The 20,583-nt window shown below is 41.4% G+C and overlaps 1 protein-coding gene across 2 annotated transcripts in view; it reads right to left on the minus strand.

Annotated features, from left to right (window-relative positions):
* Positions 1-9,168, minus strand: part of LOC134586495 (astacin-like metalloendopeptidase) — a 95,904-nt gene extending 86,736 nt beyond the window's left edge. For both annotated transcript variants that reach the window (XM_063442038.1, XM_063442039.1), the window contains exons 1-3: positions 9,072-9,168; positions 8,895-8,916; positions 8,392-8,433 (exon numbers count right to left, since the gene is read on the minus strand). In XM_063442038.1, coding sequence (XP_063298108.1) covers positions 8,392-8,433; positions 8,895-8,916; positions 9,072-9,140 — 133 coding nt within the window. In that variant the 5' untranslated portion in view covers positions 9,141-9,168. The remainder of the gene's footprint in view (positions 1-8,391; positions 8,434-8,894; positions 8,917-9,071) is intronic.
* Positions 9,169-20,583: the final 11,415 nt, after the last annotated feature.

Genomic DNA, 20,583 nt, shown 5'->3' on the forward strand with positions numbered 1-20,583 from the left:
TCCGCCCTCTGCATGCAGACACTGAACTCTCCTCATAGAGATGCATTGATCCAATGTATCTTTATGAGGAGATGCAATTGGCCAGGGCTATGTTTGACTTGTGCTGGCTCTGCCCCTTATCTGCCTAGTTGATAGTCTCAGCCAATCCTAGGGGGGAAGCATTTCAATTTGCTCAGACCACCACTTCTGATGATGTCAGCAGACAGAATCAGTTCAGAGGCAGAGCCAGCAGCTGCAAACTACAGAATACAAGTAAGATTTTACAATATTTAGGGAGGCAAGAAGGGGCCAGGGGGGCAAGATGGTGTTTTTAAAATTATAGGGTCAGAAATACATGATTGTGTTCCTGACCCTATAGTGTTCCTTTAAGCAAGAGTATGTGAAGAGTAGTAAGGGTTGCCACCTTTCTTGGAAAAAAAATACCAGCCTCAATCATTTGTATAATTAGTTATGTGTGACATCACATGATGTAAATCACAAGGCGTGACATAACAGAAAATTCTGTGATGCAGTTTGATTCTGCTGAATAGAGGAATTGCTCCCAGTGTCTCCCTGTCTCCCAGTCTCGCAAGTCACCCAGTGTCTCAGTGTCCCTATGTATCACAGTGTCAGTGTCCCCATGTCGCCTAGTCCCCTAGTCTCCCAGTGTCTCACCCCATTTCTACCAGTGTCCCCATGTCTCAGTGTGTCTTCATGTCACTAGGATACTAGGGGACACAGTGAGACATGGGGACACTGGGACAGTGGCGGATCCAGGGGGGGGGGGGGGCAACGGGGCAATTGCCCCCCCCGAGATTCTTTCCTGCCGGCTAATGCAGGGCTGACATTGTCCAAGTGCCAGCCCTGCATTGTGCCTGCAGACCGAGGAGGGAGAGAGTGATCTCCCTCCCCGGTCCGCAGGCACATTACTGACAGCCGACCGGCAGGGGAGGGAGAGAGGACCCGGGAGCTGTTACCAGCAGCTCCTCCGGGTCCTCCTCTCGCAAGATTTGGAGCATTGCCGCGGTTACCACGGCAACGCTCCAAATCTCGCGAGAGTGAACTCTAGCCCTCGAGCGCGGGCTAGCGTTCACTCCTACCACTGGAACCACCAATGAACCCCACTGGACCCCCAGGGAACGAAATATAATTATATATTTATTTTAATTAAATGTAAAAAAACCACACACATTTAAAAAAAGCCCCCCCATCCTTCTTATCATACACACACATTGCCCCTGCCCCCATACACACACACACATTGCCCCTGCCCCCATACACACACACACATTGCCCCTGCCCCACATACACAGACACACATTGCCCCTGCTCCCCATATACACACACATTGCCCCTGCCCCCATACACACACACACACATTGCCCCTGCCCCCCATACACACACACACACACACACATTGCCCCTGCCCCCCATACACACACACATTGCCCCTGCTCCCCATATACACACACATTGCCCCTGCCCCCCATACACACACACGTTGCCCCTGCCCCCCATATACACACACATTGCCCCTGCCCCCCATACACACACATTGCCCCTGCCCCCAAACACACACATTGCCCCTGACCCCATATACACACACATTGCCCCTGTCCCCCATACACACACACATTGCCCCTGCTCCCCATATACACACACATTGCCCCTGCTCCCCATACACACACACATTGCCCCTGCCCCCATACACACACACATTGCACCTGCCCCCATACACACACACATTGCCGCTGCCCCCATACACACACACATTACCGCTGCCCCCATACACACACACATTGCCCTTGCCCCCATACACACACATTGCCCTTGCCCCCATACACACACACATTGCCCCTGCCCCCCATACACACACACACACATTGCCCCTGCCCCCCATACACACACACACATTGCCCCTGCCCCCATACACACACACATTGCCCCTGCCCCCCATACACACACACATTGCCCCTGCCCCCCATATACACACACATTGCCCCTACCCCCATACACACACACATTGCCCCTTCCCCCCATACACACACACACACATTGCCCCTGCCCCCCATAAACACATTGCCCCATATACACATACACTTCCCCCCATACACACACATTGCCCCCACATACACACACTGCCCCCATAAGCACATTGCCCCACACACATACATTGACCCACACATAGCCCCACACATACACTGCAATACACACACACACTGTAACTGTCACACGCACTTACTGACCCACACACACACACTGCACCCCTGACATATACTGCCGCCCTCACGTACACACTGCAACCTTCACACACACACTGCTAATACACTGTCCCCAGGGCCAGATTAAGAGCCCAGTAGGCCTGGTGCGGACAATTATGATGGGGCCTAATTACAGAATCTTATCGACCAAAAACACTAAAACAATCACAAATCCCAAGCGTCATGTATCTGATGGAGATGGTGTTGGAGGGAAACTCAAAGGATGCAGCTATAAGAAAACACATACTCTATGCTAATCTCTCTCTAATTTATGCTTTCATCTTTCAAGTAAATCCACACCCCCTAACAGCAGTGTCAAGTTAAGTCAATAGACGGGGTAAAAGGGTGTGCCACTGATGCAAATCACGTGACCAGAACTGCCAAAAGGGGCGAACATGCCCAAAAAGGGGCATGTCTGTCCAAAGAATTGGAAGGCCAGCCTGGCATCAGTGTCCCTATGTATCAAAGTGTCAGTGTCCCCATGTAGCCCAGTCCCCTAGTCTCCCAGTGTCCTCATTTCTCCCCGTGTCCCCATGTCCGAGTGTTTCCCTTGTCACTAGGATACTAGGGGACACTGAGACACATGTGGACACAGTGATACATGGGTACACTGAGACACCAGGGAACACTGCGACACGTGGGGACACTGGGAGACATGGGGGGGACTTGTGGATACAGACATGTGGACACTGGGAGACATGGGGACACAGACACTAGGGACACAGAGACATGGGGACACAGAAACTGGGGGGCATGGGGACACAGACACAAGGGACACAGAGACATGGGGACACAGACACTAGGGACACAGAGACATGGGGACACAGGCACTGGGAGACATGGGGACACAGACACTGTGAGACTAGGGGACAATGGGAGACATGGGGACACTGAGACACTAGCTGGGACACTGGGAGACATGGGGACACTTGGAAACATGGAGACACTTTGTCCCTAGTGTCTCCATGTCCCAATGTCTCACAGTGTCCCCTAGTGTCTCAGTGTCCCCAAGTTTCCCTGCTTCCTCCCCCCCCCATCCTTCACTTCCCTGAGCTGTAATCTGTCTTCAGACTAGGAGCTGCTGTCTGGACTCTACGTGCTGTGTAGCTGCTCCCCCGCGGATCAGTGAGTAGAGAGAGGCAGGGAGGGATATGCTGTAACTTCCTATCCCTGCCCCTCTCCACACACAGTGACCCCTACTGGCTGGTGCTGGTATAGCAGAGTAATCTCCACTTGCACTGAAAAAAATATCTGCATTTGTATTGCCGGTATTACTGCAATACTGGCACGGCCAGGCAGCCCCAAATACCAGCTGTGCTGGTAAAATACCAGTCAGGTGGCAAACCCAAGAGTACAATTTTTATTTATTTTTTATTTTTAAATGGGCCTATTGCATGGGCATGGGCCTGGGCCTGGAGCTGCAGCTCCATCAGCCCCTATGTTAATCCGGCCCTGACTGTCCCCCTCACACACACACACACACACTGCACCCCTCACGCATTGCACCACTCACACATACCACTGCTCCTCTGCCCTACTACAGCCCCATTTTCCAGAGGACCTCAGGTAAGTTGTCAAACAGTTCTTAAACAGTTTGACTACTTACTCTGGGAGGGGGTCTTGGCATTATTGGCACAATAACCACTACACTGAGCTGTAGTGGTTATTGTGTCTGGATTATTTATTTAAATAATCTACAAGTGCCCTCCCAAGATCAGGCTCTGGATCCGCCACTGCACTGGGAGACATGGGGGCACATGTGAATACAGACATGGGGACACTGGGAGACATGGAGACACTAGGAGACATGTGGACACTGAGATATTTGGGGACACTGGGAGAAATTGGGACACTGAGACACAAGGGACACAGACACTGGGAGACATGGGGACACTAAAACATTTGGAGAACTAAGACACTAGGGACACTGAGACATGGGAACACAGACAGTGGGAGACTAGGGGACCCTGGGAGACTAGGGAACACTGGAAGACATGGGGACACTGAGAGACATGGGGACACAGACACTGGGAGACTTGTGGACACTGGAAGATATGGGGACACTGAGGACACTGGCTGGGAGACATGGGGACATTGGGAGACATAGGGACTCTGAGTCACTAGGGGCACTGAGAGACATGGGAACACAGACACTGGGAGACTAGGGGAAACTGAGAGCCATGGGGACACTGAGCCACTGGCTGGGGGACACTGGCTGGGGGACATGGGGACACTGTGTCCCTAGTGTCTCTTTGTCCCAATTTCTCAGTTTCTCCCAATGTCCCTATGTCTCACAGCGTCCCCATGTCTCACAGCATCCCCATGTCTCACAATGTCCCCATATGTCACAGTGTCCCCTAGTGTCTCACAGTGTCCCCTAGTGTCTAAGTGTCCCCATGTTTTCCAGTGTCCCCAAGTATCTCAGTGTCCCCAGGTCTCCCAGTGTCCCCTAGTGTCTGTGTCCCCATGTGTCCCCTAGTGTCTCAGTGTCCCCATGTCTCCCTGTAGCCTTTCACCCCATTACTCACTTACCTGAGCTGTAGAGCTGTCTGGACTCTCTGTGCTGTGTAGCTGCTGCCCCACGGATCAGTGAGTAGTAGAGAGAGGCAGGGTTATGCTGTAACTTCCTATCCCTGCCTCTCTCCGCCTCTCTCCACACACAGTGACCCCTACTGGCCGGTGCTGGTATTGCAGAGAAATGTCCGTTTATACTGAGAAAATTACCTGCATTTTTATTGCCGGTATTACTGCAATACCGACATGGCCAGGAAGCCTCAAATACCAGCTGTGCCAGTAAAATACCAGTCAGGTGGCAAACCTAAGAGTAGTGTGTGTAAAAAAAATAAAAAATTATGGGCCTATTCCATGGGCCTGGGCCATCAGCCCCTATGTTAATCTGGCCCTGTCCCCAGATAGCTTGGGTCTGAGCGCTTAATATAGTTGAACAGCACTCAGATCCCACGAACACAGTCAAATCACCATGGAGCTAAAGCGTTCTGTTCTCCGACTGTTCGTTTGAAATATGTCCAGCATTAGCTCCATGGATTGAGCTATCTGGGGTCGGTCTCTTTCGTGAGTTCAATGTACCAAACGGCACGGCGTTCGTGCAGATCTAAACAAACGAGGTGAAAGTTAGATAGTCCCAGCGGTGTTCGTGTTAAATTGTGGCCGAAAATAGTTCCACGTGGTTGACGACTAAACACCACTGGGCGTTCATTAGTTTAAAATGGCCGCCGCCACGTGTTCGTTCAAACGAACGGCGACAACCAAGCCGTTCGACAAATATCTGTGGTTAACCGCAGCTTCTGCGTGATTAATGTAAAAACAAAGAGAACGTTACCTGCACTCTGGACTAAATCCCCATGTACATTTAAACAAAATGGAGGCTCTTTAGTTTTATTCCAATGGCCATTTGAATATATAAGCTCACCTGCCATGTCAAGGCAAGCCTCAATAGGTGAGTTCCTACACTAGCCATGAGATATGCTGATATCAGCCAAGAATCTCCAGTAAGACAGGAAGGGGTATTTTATAAACCCTTTCACATTTAACCCTTTATAGGGCTTCTACGCATACAATAAACTTTGCTGGTATCAGACAAAGTGTAAACATCTCTAATGAGACAGGAAGGGTTATTTTATAAACCCTTTAACATTTAACCCTTTATAGGGCTTCTACACATACAATAAACTTTGCTGGTATTAGACCAAGTGTAAACATCTCTAATGAGACATGAACACACCCCTGTAAGTGCGGTGCTTTATCTTTGTGTTTGTATATGAATTTTGTATCACACAGCTATGTTACATTGCTGCCAACCTCCCCAGTTTGTCTTATTAATAGTTTATAAGTATGTAGGGGTAGCACCCCTTCCTGTCTCATCAGAGAAAATTGTCCTTTAGCTGATACCAGCAAGGTGATTTGTATGTCTTATAGCCCTATTCAGGGTTAAGTATGTAGGGGTTTATAAAACACCCCATCATGTCTCATTAGAGATGTTTACACTTTGTCTGATACCAGCTAAGTTTATTGTATGTGTAGAAGCCCTATAAAGGGTTAAATGTTAAAGGGTTTATAAAATAACCCTGTGGTGGAATCTCGGTAAAAATAAATTTAGTAGGCCGAGATTACCACGTGGCATGTGTACGTGCATATACTGGTGTATCGGTCGGTTGGTTGCACGTGGCAAAGATACAATCAGTAGTGTACGGAGCATGTGCGAGAATACAGGATGTAGTATTCCCCTCCTCCATTGTGCTGGGCAAGCCATGTGGTCAAACAGGAAGTTAGTTCTTGTTCGATTGATTAGGTAAGAGTATGTGTGGGTGGAGCTGATTATGGGTGGAGTTACATGCCTATATAAGGAACCTACACTATTGTCCCGGGGCTCAGATATTGTTGGATTTTGGTGACATTAGTCCCTCTGAGTCCCGTTTGGTGAATCGAATAAAGAATCTCTTCCTTCCTGAAGAAACCTGTGTCCATCTCTCTGTGCTTGGCTTCCGTCAGTTTCTCCGGTATCAACCCTTCCTGTCTCATTAGAGATGTTTACACTTTGTCTGATACCAGCAAAGTTTAATACCCCTTCCTGTCTTACTGGAGATTCTTGGCTGATATCAGCATATCTAATGGCTAGTGTAGGAACTCACCTATTGAGGCTTGCCTTGACGTGACAGGTGAGCTTATATATTCAAATGGCCATTGGAATAAAACTAAAGAGCCTCCATTTTGTTTAAATGTACATGGGGATTTAGGCCAGAGTGCAGGTAACGTTCGCTTTGTTTTTACTATATATATTAAGCTGTTGGATACTAAGCTACTGCTGATGTAAGCGCGGTGCTTTATCTTTGTGTTTGATCAATGAGCTGCACACTCCCAGTGCGGGTGGTGTGGCTGTTCAGTAGTCTGTTCGTTTTTTTAGAAAAGGGCGAAGTAGGGCTACCTAAACGAACAACAGACGAAATACAAAAGGCTGGGCATTCATAAAACAGGGGTTTTGTCACACACACCTTGAATATGAGGTGCAATTTTAGGCACCTGTTCTAAAGAAGGATATCATGGCACTAGAAAAAGTGCAGAGACGATCTACAAAAATGATAAAAGGAATGGAGCATTTTAGTTACGAAAAAAGGTTAAAAATGTAAATCTCTTTCGTTTGGAAAAACGGTGCCTCAAGGGGGATATGATAACATTATACAAATATATTTGGGGCCAGTACAAACCATTAACTGGAAATCTATTCATAAACAAGGCTATACATAGGACACAAAGTCACATATTTAGGCTGGAAGAAAGGAAATTTCATCTAAAGCAAAGAAAAGGTTTTTTTTTACAGAAGGAACAATAATGATATGGAATTCTCTGCCTGAAGAAGCGGTTTTATCAGAGTCTATACAGATGTTTAAACTGCAATTGGATAAATACATGGAAAAGCTATAATTAGTGGGGTAATAGCTGCTTGATCCAAGGAAACATCTGACTGCTATTTTGGAGTCAAGAAGGATTTTTTTCCTAGTTTGTTGCAAAATTGGAAGCGCTTCAGACTAGGTTTTTTGCCTTCTTTTGGATCAACAGAAAAAACATATGTGAGGAAGGCTGAAGTTGATGGACGCAATTCTCTTTTCAGCTATGTAACTATGTAACCTTAGGGAGTGCTCTGCAGGATACCATTTTGGACAGGTTAGCCTTCCTACTATTTCTTATTTTTAATTTATTTCCTATCCCATGATTCAGTGTTATGAATGTTTTGTATTTCATGATTTTTATAATTGCCATAAAATTGAAGTATCCTGTGCTCCATAGCGTTAAGTGTCACATAGTGTAATGAGGTTATTATGTGGTAAAAAAAAATTGGGACCTATTGTCTACCAAATGCTTATATGTAAAAGTTAAATTATTTTACATTTTAGTCATAATTTTTTTTATTTATTCTTTAATATGGAAAGCAGCTACACACTACTATACTTCACCCAAGTAAAAGGTGATACCCACAGCAATCATTTTTGTTAAATTTAATTGTCTGCGCATTGACATAACATGCAGAACTTATAACATACACACACACACACACACTGTATGTCTCTCTTTCTCCTTTTCATTTTAAATTTGCATTAGTTACAAGCCAATTACAGATCGTTTCTTCAATTCTCACCTTTATTCTTTGTTAATATTTTTCCAAACGATGTGTAATCCTCTGAGGAAACAGATTACAGAGGCAGGTTGAAATCACATGGAAAATAAAACTTTTATCATTTGTCTCCCATTTTTTTACTTGAAATCCCTGAACAAAATGAAAGGATTATAGTTTTTTAACTAGCAAACGTATACAGGCCTCAAGATTTAATATTTTTCGGTCAGCTTTTAAAATGATTCCATACTATTGGTTAAACTTTAGAAATAATTGTTATGAAATATTAAAATATTATAATATAAAAAATATTTCAATATATCAAAATGTTAAAATATTGAAACATTTTTCAAAATATTAAAGCATTTTAAAAGTTTGTTAAAAATATGAAATCATTTAAGAAAGTGTATCCAAAAATATTAAATTAAGGCTATAATCTAAGAAAAGCATGTGAAATTCTAAGTTAAACAAGAAATTCTAACCACATTATATGTTAATTAATAAGTAGTTAATAACATAATGCTTACCATAAGTTGTGATATTAAGGACCTGTAGAAAACAAATACAAGTTATTGTTATCTGCATCCAGACAACATAATATTCAGTCATGTCCAGTCCCACCAAAGCCATTCTGATTTTCACACAGATAGGTAGAAATTTCTAATGGGCATAAAGAGTTCAGTTTCTGACAAGTATAAACGTACCTGTACAGGTAAAGCCAGGGAAATGGTCCAACCAGCTGCAAACAGCACTAGTACGTTGGTTAGCTCCATACTAACTACATAAACAACTCTATCTCTCTCTGTTATTTCTAGTTTAAACATTAGCTACAAAGGACAGACCTACATATACTCAAGGAAGAGAGGCTTAGCACCAAAACTCCCTGATGGAGCGACTCCCACTCCCATACACACTTGTGATAAGAAATTACAACTCTAGCAATGCTATAGATGTTACATTTTACACAAAATAGAAATAGCGAAAAGGTTATTATAAAAGTAGGTCATTGTACTCCTGCCAATCTAATATAATAAATTCCAAATGTTTTTTTGTAAAATATTTATTTAGGTGGTATATTGTAGGAAGAAAATAATCAATACTTTATGATGGTAATGTAGACATGCTGTTACGGACAACTGATACTCTCTAAAATGCTTCTTACTATTTTAACAAATACTGTATGTTTACTGACTGATGGCCTAAACCTAAAAATACACAAACATATGTATCCAGCACAGCATGAAATCACACTTTAATACATCTCCTGCTCACATCCAAAAAGAGAATACAAATTTGACAAGGTAGCAAACTTGTTGGAAAATAGTGTTTGCTACTAGGTACACGCTCTTATTATTAGAGTTAAAAATAAGATGTAAAAATATACAACTCCTTCTGAATATATCTACCTAAAATAGCCAAACTAGAAATACTGCTGAGTTAGAGAATTGTTCAGTTAAATTTTTTTTTGTGTTAAATTCATATTGAATTGTTGATACTTTTTTCTGTTGTGGACTTCAATCAATTATATAACCCCCCCATCCCCTAAGCTGTCCCTTAGTTCATTGTTTACAGCCAGGCAGCTGGAACTTAAAGGAACACTATAGGGCCAGAAACACAAACATGAATTCCTAACCCTTTAGTGTTAAAAATATTATCTAGACCCCCATGACTCACTATTGCCTCACTTAATATAGTAAAATGATACCTTTCTTCCAGTCTGGTGGTTCTGGCCGTCATAAGCTGCCTCTTTGGCTGACATCATCAGAAGTTATGATCTCAGCAAATCACAATGCTTTCCAATAGGAAACATTGGATTATACTTTCCCATAGGAAAGCATTGGATTGGCTTAAATTGGCAATTCTGATTATGTCAGCAAAGGAGGAGGGCCAGAGTGTGGAACTCAATGTATCTTTATGAGGAAAGTTCAGTTTCTTCATGCAGAGGTGTGCAGCACTGCCCCAGGAAGCACATCTAGATAGTGTTTACTGCAAAAAGTCCTAAGGGACTGACTATACTCACCAGAATGACTACATTAAGCTGTATATGTGCTGGTTACTATAGTGTCCCTTTAAAGTGATTCTATAGTGTAAGGAACACATAGTTGTATTTCTTATACTATAGTTCCCTCTGGTCCACCAATCCACTGCGTTCTCCCCTCCACCCCCCCAAACAACCCCCCCCCCCCCCCCAATCCCCAACCTAAAAAGACTAGGAAAAAAACTTTATTTACTCCCTTGAGTAAATAAAGTGCAAATCTCCAAGCTCCTCCAACATCGTCTGGGAATTAGGGGCTAATGCGCATGACCGGCAAGCATCATGATCACAATACACCATTAGTTTCCTATGGAGGACGTCCAGTGTCAGTTATGCGACCAAAAAGCTGTTAGCCACCAGGAAGTGACTTTGGTTGACAGTCTTACTAGTTAGTTTTACTTTAGTTTCTCCAAAACTGCAATAATTTGCATTGCAGAGCTAAGGGAGACAGGGACACTGCACCCAGACCACTTCAATGAGCTTAAGTGATCTGGGTGCATATAGTGTCCCTTTAAGCTAATACAGTGCACTCTGTTGCAATGAGAGTGTTATACTGATAAGAAATAATGCTGTATTAACGGATGATCTTCTAAAAACAAAATGTATTGCATTTTGACTATGTCTTCTTGTTGTAACTTATGTTTTCTAATAGATGAGCTTTCATCTGAGGTGCAATGATACATATAAGAGCGTGCAATTTTGGGGGAAATTCATTAATTTATTCAGTCAGTAGGTCTTTTGAAACTGTATCAACAACTCTATTTAAGTTACCTGGCTAGTTATAGTCCTCAAACATTGCGTGCATCATTGCTTAGAAAATGCAGTACAAAACAATTGAAGATTATGCTAGCGTTAGTGTACTTATAATCTTAATTTTAGTAATGACAGGAGGCGAGTATTTTGCATTAAACTCTCTCTACTAACTCCACATAGCAGTAAAGAAAAGTGAAAACAATAACCAATAAAATTAGAGGAAGTAAAAAATATATAAAACTCTTGAATGCAAACTCACATTTGAAAGAGCAAGAACTTGCTCTGGTGTGGAGGGCGTGCAGCGATTTGATCCTCGCTTATGGGATATACAGTGGATGTCCTTCGTCTTTGGTGTGTTTCCTCCGTCCTTTATATGACAAACACTCGGGTAGAGAGAGACAACCAATAGTGTACACTGGATATAAAACTATAGAATAAAATAAAGAAATAAAATGGATACTCACAAGAGGGGAGCAGATCAACTGCTCCCTTAAAGTAGCGCTGGTGGTATTATCCCCACCTAGGATTGCTTGGAGTCCGAAGTAATGATAAAATGCCAGGTAAACCATAAACGCGTTTCGCCAACACGGCGTTATCAATATGGGGAAAGGACCTGATACCTGGCAAAGGAAACTTTAAATAACAAGCACAATACTTTGAAATTGGTGCCAAAAAATTAGGCTACCAATCACAGCAAAGGTTAAAATTAATATAATAGAACCATGTAAGAAACAATGTAAATACAGTATGACAGGATGAGAGACCATAATAGCAGCATAAATATATAATTACATATGGAAAACGAGCTGATAATACAGAAAAACGATAAAATATAACTCGGTCACGTGACCGGCATGAATGAACAGGGGGATACTGGGAACTGTAGTAGGACGCCGGCGGGCACTGCGCAGCCGCCGGCGTCTCAATAGGGATGCGGCTGGGGAGGGCGTGTGCTGAATTACGTCAGCACGCATCAAACATGCGGCTGATGTGGGGGGGAAGAGCGACGGCTCGTACAGAGCTGCGGCCGTCTGTATGGGAGGGGCATGGAGAGTATGACTCGGCAGGCGTCATGACAACACAAATAACAAATCCGGTCGGCTCGCACAGAGCTGCGGCCGGCTAAGGGGAATAAGAAACAGAAATGTAAATACTTATCCGAAAATAAAAGCATAAAATAAAAATAAAATACACATCATGTCTGATCTATAAAACAGTGTGACCAGACATGATGGTAATAAAAGGAGGAAGCATACATAAAACCAGAATGAGTAAAAAAAGGGAAAAGAACATCTAAAAGCAAAATCAGCCCCAGTCAAATAAAAATATTAATTACACAGAGGCAATGCAATATAAAGAGAATAAATACAGAAGTCTGTGAAAAATTATAGAAAGTTGAACAAATCAAACGTGTTCAGTAAAGAAATTAAGCTGAAATGGGAGATAGCCACCCTCAAAAAATATATTGATGAACAGATTACTCCTCGTGGCTTACGTTTACTTAAGTTACCCACTTCTGATCAGGATGACTTAGAGTTTATGGAAGAGTGGAACAACAAATTGGAACTTTGCACTTTAGGTCTTATGGAAACTCTAATAATAAAAAAAAAGCAAAAAAATGTCTATTTTAGATGTAGAAATCAATGACCTTCGAAAAAAACTCCTACCTTTTACAGATACTCAGGCATATAAGCAAAATTCTATTTTAATCCAAAGTAAAATTGAAAAAGTCGAAATTGAAACCAAACACATAAAAATAAAAAAATACATTAGAGATAAAACTGACTATTCGAATAAACAAGTCAGAACTTATCATTTAAACAAGAAATACTCTTCTCAATACCCAGTTCAAAGAAGTCATTTTACAAAAAACAATACTTACCGTGAACAAATACCCTATGAAAATCCAGAGAGGCAATACCCTAAACACCAGTCATACCAACATCAAAACACAAAAAGACCACCTTATTCACCACAGAATACGTATACACACAGGGCACAAACCAACTACCACCGTGGCCCACCACAACGATCACATCACTATAACACCAATCAATACCGCTCATTCCCTCAACGGAATCGATATAATTCATACCGTACTCACCAAAATACTTCACCACCACCAATATATCACAATACACCAAGACTCCAATATAAACACTTGTCTCCCAAACCACAGAGATCTAAGTACATCAACAATCACAAAGAATAATCAAACTATTCCAAATCCCCCCCTATTCCCAATCACCCCAATAGATACCAATTATTGTCACTAGATTCTGAATTTGAAAACGATGATCATTTTTTAGAAATCCGAACTCACCACACTGCACTAGCCCAGACACCACACCCCTCACGACCAAAAAAAAGGATTTTAAATTTAGAGGAAGAAGAAGTGGCAGACGCGAGCAAAAGAGAAAGATTAGAAAGATAATTGCTCCTCCAAATAGTACTAGTGGTGGCATTTTTAACCTCTCTCTGAAAATTTTATCAAGTGCCCATATAGCGGTTTTAACAAAAGGTCTTAAGTTTGCCCCCACTAATACTTTTAAGTCATTCAAAGCTTTTATTGATGTTAACAAATTCGTTCGGAAAGCCACCCTCAAAAGATTCTTTATGGAAGAAAATGAAGAAAATTCTATGCAAAATCCAGTTTTAACTCCTCTCACATCTCCTCAAAATCATCAAGTTACTAACACCTCCCTTAGAGAAAGATACACTTTTTATCCTGCTCATTTTAAATCTGCCCCCCTTACTATGTTCGAGAAACTAGTTATTAAAGATTTAGAAAAAATCAAAAATAGTAAATATGACACTCACAACCTTACACACTTAGAAAAATTGGCATTAAAAGAACTCCAAGACGATGAAAATATTGTGATTAAACCTGCTGACAAGGGTGGAGGGATAGTTATCCAATCAGCACAAATGTATATAAATGAGGCATATAGACAATTAAATGATACAAACGTGTATGAAAAACTCCTATCTGACCCTATCAAACAAATTCAAAATACTTTTATCCAATTTTTAAACAATGGCGTAATTTTAGGTATTTTAAATAAACACAAATTTAACTTTTTAAACAATAAATTTCCCGTCACTCCTGTTATATACTTTCTCCCAAAAATTCATAAAAATGGAACCTCCCCCCAGGGAGACCTATTGTCTCTGACATAGGTTCTCTCTTATGTAATCTCTCACAATATATAGATATTCTTTTACAGCCTTCAGTCAGGCTCATGAGATCCTATCTCCAAGATTCCATGGCTCTTTTAAACTTTTAAACAATTTTACATGGAAACCTAATTTTATACTAGTGACATGCGACGTTCAGTCACTGTATACAATCATACCTCATGATATGGGTTGTCAGGCTGTAAAGAATATATTAACGAGAGAAGGTAGAATTGCTGATAAACAAATTGAATTTATTTTAGAAGGTATTAATATTATTTTAAAAAACAATTATTTTTGGTTTTTAAACTAATTTTATCTACAAAAAAGAGGGACTAGGTTTGCTCCCAGCTACGCAAATTTATTTATGGCTGATTGGGAGTCTGAAGCCATTTTTAGCAATCACGCTTGGAGAGCAAACCTAGTTTCCTTTTTTAGATATATTGATGATCTTTTTTTTATCTGGGATGGTACTGAAGACGATCTTAACTCTTTCATTACTAATCTGAATATAAATAATAGAGGTATAATTCTGACCTATGAATACAGTAGAACACAAATTCATTTTTTAGACCTTAATATTTTTATAACAAATGGTAAGCTACACACAAAGACTTTTTTTTAAAAAGGTCTGTGCAAATACTGCTATAGAAAAAAGTAGTTGCCATTACCAACCCTGGTTAGACAGCACTCCAAAAAGTCAAATTCTCAGACTCAGAAGAAATTGTTCAGAAATAACAGATTTTAATGTACAAGCAGACCTCCTAAAAGAAAAAAATTGTTGAAAAAAACTACTCTAAAATAGAACTTGAGAACACTATCAGGGATATTCAAAAAAAGATAGAACTGAACTTTTAAAATACAAACCTAAAACCACAGATACGGCAATGCCTTTACCAATTATTTTTAATTTTAATAATAAAAGTAACAATGTAAAAAAGATCATAAGAAAGCATTGGCATCTTTTAAAACAAGATGAAACACTAAATACAATTATACCTGAGCGTCCAAACATTATATTTAGGGGAACACAAAATTTCAAGTGCATTTTAACCAAGAATTTTACTAGAGAAACTAAAAATACCCCCTCCGTATCTTTCTTTCCACAAATCAAAGGTTTTTGTAAGTGCAAAATGTGCATAGTATGCAGAACCACCAACCCTGATGTCCCTCAAAAAGTTACTGAATTTATATCAAAAAGGACAAACAAGGTTTATAAAATAAATGACTTTATTAATTGCTCTACAAAAAATGTTATATATCTGCTTGAATGCCCCTGTGGCCTCCAGGATGTTGGAATGACCACAAGGTGCTTAAAGACTCGTCTGAGCGAGCACTGCAGAAACATTAAAAATGGATACCAGAATCATTCAGTATCCAAACATTTCACTATACATAATAAAGACCCAAAAATGTTTTGGGATAAAAAAATGTGTTGTTCCATGGAGGGGCGGAAATATTAAAAATATTTTAGGTAAAAAAGAAATGGAGTGGGTTTATAAACTCCAAATTCTTGCTCCACATGGTCTTAATGTTGATTTTGATTTGTTCAACTTTCTATAATTTCTCACAGACTTCTGTATTTATTCTCTTTATATTGCATTGCCTCTGTGTAATTAATATTTTTATTTGACTGGGGCTGATTTTGCTTTTAGATGTTCTTTTCCCTTTTTTTACTCATTCTGGTTTTATGAATGCTTCCTCCTTTTATTACCATCATGTCTGGTCACACTGTTTTATAGATCAGACATGATGTGTATTTTATTTTTATTTTATGCTTTTATTTTCGGATATGTATTTACATTTCTGTTTCTTATTCCTCTTAGCCGGCCGCAGCTCTGTGCGAGACGACCGGCTTTGTTATTTGTGTTGTCATGACGCCCGCCGCATCATACTCTCCATGCCCCTCCTATACCGACGGCCGCAGCTCTGTACGAGCCGTCGCTCTTCCCCCCCACGTCAGCCGCATGTTTGATGTGTGCTGACGTGATTCAGCACACGCCCTCCCCAGCCGCATCCCTATTGAGACGCCGGCGGCTGCGCAGTGCCCGCCGGCGTCCTACTACAGTTCCCAGTATCCCCCTGTTCATTCATGCCGGTCACGTGACCGAGTTATATTTTATCGTTTTTCTGTATTATCAGCTTGTTTTCCATATGTAATTATATATTTATGCTGCTATTATGGTCTCTCATCCTGTCATACTGTATTTACATTGTTTCTTACATGGTTCTATTATATTAATTTTAACCTTTGCTGTGATTGGTAGCCTAATTTTTTGGCGCCAATTTCAAAGTATTGTGCTTGATATTTAAAGTTTCCTTTGCCAGGTATCAGGTCCTTTCCCCATATTGATAACGCCGTGTTGGCGAAACGCGTTTATGGTTATAATATTGTGTATTTTTATTATTAAAGTATATTTTGCTACTTTTTAATATTGTATCTTTTAATACACATTTATTCACTTTTTACCTGGCATTTTATCATTACTTCGGACTCCAAGCAATCCTAGGTGGGGATAATACCACCAGCGCTACTTTAAGGGAGCAGTTGATCTGCTCCCCTCTTGTGAGTATCCATTTTATTTCTTTATTTTATTCTATAGTTTTATATCCAGTGTACACTATTGGTTGTCTCTCTCTACCCGAGTGTTTGTCATATAAAGGACGGAGGAAACACACACCAAAGACGAAGGACATCCACTGTATATCCCATAAGCGGGGATCAAACCGCTGCACGCCCTCCACACCAGAGCAAGTTCTTGCTCTTTCAAATGTGAGTTTGCATTCAAGAGTTTTATATATTTTTTACTTCCTCTAATTTTAAAAACCTACTGCACTATCTGGCTTCCTTTTGTCTCTTACATATGAGTGGATTCATAAGGAAGAACTAAACAAGGAAAAGTGTTCCGGACTGAATATTGCTGTATTAGACGACTGCACCAGATACATCTAGATAAGACTTTCTATTTTATTATTTGGACTTTTTATTTTTATTTTCAACAGGCGCAGCTCTTATTTCTATCTGTTTTTATTATCTTAGCTGTGTAATAGCTAGTGGGATTGTTCTACATTTGCAGGATTCGTATGGACTACTAGCTGCAGCGCCTCTTCTCACTCTACACTGGGATCCAGATTATCCAAGCGGTCCAGCTTCCAGCAAGCCTGGAAGTAACCGTAACAGACACTTTTTCTACCGAACACCGCTGAAACAGCCGACCGCCATCTTATCATTAGGCATACGAACACCAGTCCGTTCGGGACTTTTGATTATACGAATGGACTTAACCCAGATAGCCATCCCATGGAGTCAATCGTATACCGAAAGACACATGTGAAAGACTTTGACTCCATGGCGATTGAACTGTGTGCATTGGGTCTGAGCGCTATTCGGAAGTAATGTGCGCTCAGATCCAGGCTATCTGGGGATACATTACACTAATCAAATTTATTCGGTATTTTTACAGTTATGTATTTTTATGTATTCTTAATGTACCATGTGAAATGGCGGTTTGCCTTTATCCCTGGACATAATTGGATTTCTTCCCAATTATCTCCAGGATAGAGAGGAGGGATTTACTTGTGTAAAGGGGAGTGTTTAAACCTGAGCCACTGTGATTGGCTACTGTACGTTATGTGTCCCAGTCTTCCATCTGGTCCCCTAGGGGAGTGTCCACCAGGTGGACCTGCATAAATACTGGGGAGGTAGCCCTCATTAAAGCAGATTCCTGCTTTACCCTCAAGACGGAGCTTGGTCTCGTGTTTGGGGGGATTGCTACTTGGAAGTGTTATTTCGCCTGTTCTAGCTGTGGAAGGAGTTCGGCTGATTCTTTGTTCGGAAGATTAACGCATTCCCTTATACTCCGTTCAGGAGTTTGGCGGTCGACTGCAACAGCGCCTGTGTCTCTAAAGGGGGAAGATCAACTAAACGGCGGTTGTGGCAAAACTAGCCACTTCAGACTATGGAAATAGTTCCCTAAAGGTTGTCCTACACACTGCTAATATGTTGTAATTGAATGTACTTTGTATTCCGCCTGTAAATGTATGGTTGCATGTATTTCTATGGTATTCGTATGCTAGCAGCCGAAAGCCACTAGCATTTACATGGTCGTTTCACGAACAGCAACTTTCCCGGCTGTTCGTGAAACTAATTAGATACCGAACGCAAGCCCACACACTTAGAGGCGTGTGGCACCAATTACCCGATTGCAACATTGTTGCAATCGGTAATTAAGTGGATTCTTAGGTGGCTGTCTTTCGGCTACCGACCACGCGGCGGTCGGCCATCTTGAATCCTTTGTCTCCCTCAGCGGTGTTTGGTCATCGAGTGCATGGAACTAAAAATGGCTACTCAACGGCACTAACACCGCTGTACTTCCAGGCTGTTCGGGAGCTCCGGTCTTCTTCTATTGGGAGACCCATTGGTGTTCGGTACTTTTTATACAAATTAAATAGATGAATGTATTTTGTGCGGCGTTCGGTTAGTTTAGCTGGGATCTGAGCGGTATTCCCACAAAACGTACCCACAGACCCCAGGTATCTAACAAACGGCTGTTCGTGCAAAATAGACGAATATTGTTTAAGTTACAGATTTTAATGTGAAATGATGGTTCTGCTGCACGAGGGGATAATCCACTTAACAGTATATTTCAGTGGGAGTATCCCTCTCGTGTAGCGGTGCCTGATGGGAAAAATGTACCAAATGTTAAGTCCCCCATGTAGTCCCTTACTGTATCACCCCTGCTTTGTCAGTAAGGAAACCCCTTGCATGGGGACTTGCATAAATACTGGAAGTTCTGAATAAAGCGGCTAGTTGACTCCCAGACTGTGTTTCGTCCGGTTATTGGGAGGATTGGGGATATTGCCTTACTTTTCAGCGCTGACTGTGGATTTACCTGTTATACCAGCGAGATCGTGGATTCTAATATTGCACTCAGCTACAGCGGTTTCACTAATTTAAGCTCGGAGTGTCTTAACAATATCCAAAAATTTTATCTTTGTGCTACTGGAAGTGATAATGAGTTGATATTAATAATCTTATCTTCTAGCTCCTCAGGAGAGCCTCGCCAAAGTAAGAATACATCATCCAAAAATCGATTATACATAATAATTTTCCCTGCTAGATGACTAAGAATGTACTTGTCTTCAAACTGAGACATATATATGGGGCATTGGTGTATAAGGGTGCCATAGCGGCCCCCATCGCTGTTCCGGAGAGATGTTGTAAATAAAAGGATTCTTCAAATTTAAAGTAATTGCATGTAAGTGCAATATGTAGGAAATCAAGCAGCTATTCAATAGGAGGACCACAGTATATATCAGATGAACGTAAGATATCTCTGAGTGCCTGTATGCCTTCTGTGTGGGGTATAATTGTGTACAGACTTTGTATGTCTAGAGTGGCTTATTGTTTTATTCAAGATACCATTAGTACTTGTAGAGGCAAGTTGGAAGGTCCATTACTGATTGCTAATAAATGGCACGCATCCTGAAACTACAAATGTGGATCAAGTCTCACTAAATTTGCAAAGTCTCAATATAGACAAGTTCATTCATTCATTAGTTCATATAGACATAGTGTCATTGAAAAACATCTTTATAATCTAAAAATGAAAAACCAGTACGGGCCTGACCAAATCCCAGCAATGCTGTTAAAGCTCAGTGCGCCGGCAATTGCTAAACCCGTCGCAACTCTAATTAACGAATCCTTGGTGTCTGGATACATACCCAAACTTTGGAAGACTGCGAGAGTAGTGCCTATCCATAAAAGTGGTGACACTACTTTGGTTTCTAACTATCGCCCTATATCATTGCTCCCGGTATTGTCATAAATCTTAGAAAAATGTGTCCATACGCAAATGTGAGTATTACCAACAAGCAAACTATCTGACCCCTGATCAATCGGGCTTTCGCCAGAATCACTCCACTACAACTGCCCTCTTAAAAGTTTGCAATGACATCCAAACTGGCATGGAACAAGGAGACCTAACTGGAGCTATTTTCCTTGATTTTGCTAAGGCATTTGACACAGTAGACCACGACATTCTACTGCTCAAACTCAAAAACTAAGGTATTGGTGATCATTCGCTAAACTGGTTTCGATCGAATGTATCGGAACGCTGGCGATATGTGTCCATTTGTGATAATTGTGATAAAATTCCAATTAACTAATTAGGTATGATTGATTGATCACTAATGAGCAAATTAATCTATTATAGATAGTTAAGATGGCACTTGTCTGTAACTGTGTCGCA

Source organism: Pelobates fuscus, chromosome 2 (assembly GCF_036172605.1).
Source record: "Pelobates fuscus isolate aPelFus1 chromosome 2, aPelFus1.pri, whole genome shotgun sequence".
Classification (NCBI taxonomy): domain Eukaryota; kingdom Metazoa; phylum Chordata; class Amphibia; order Anura; family Pelobatidae; genus Pelobates; species Pelobates fuscus.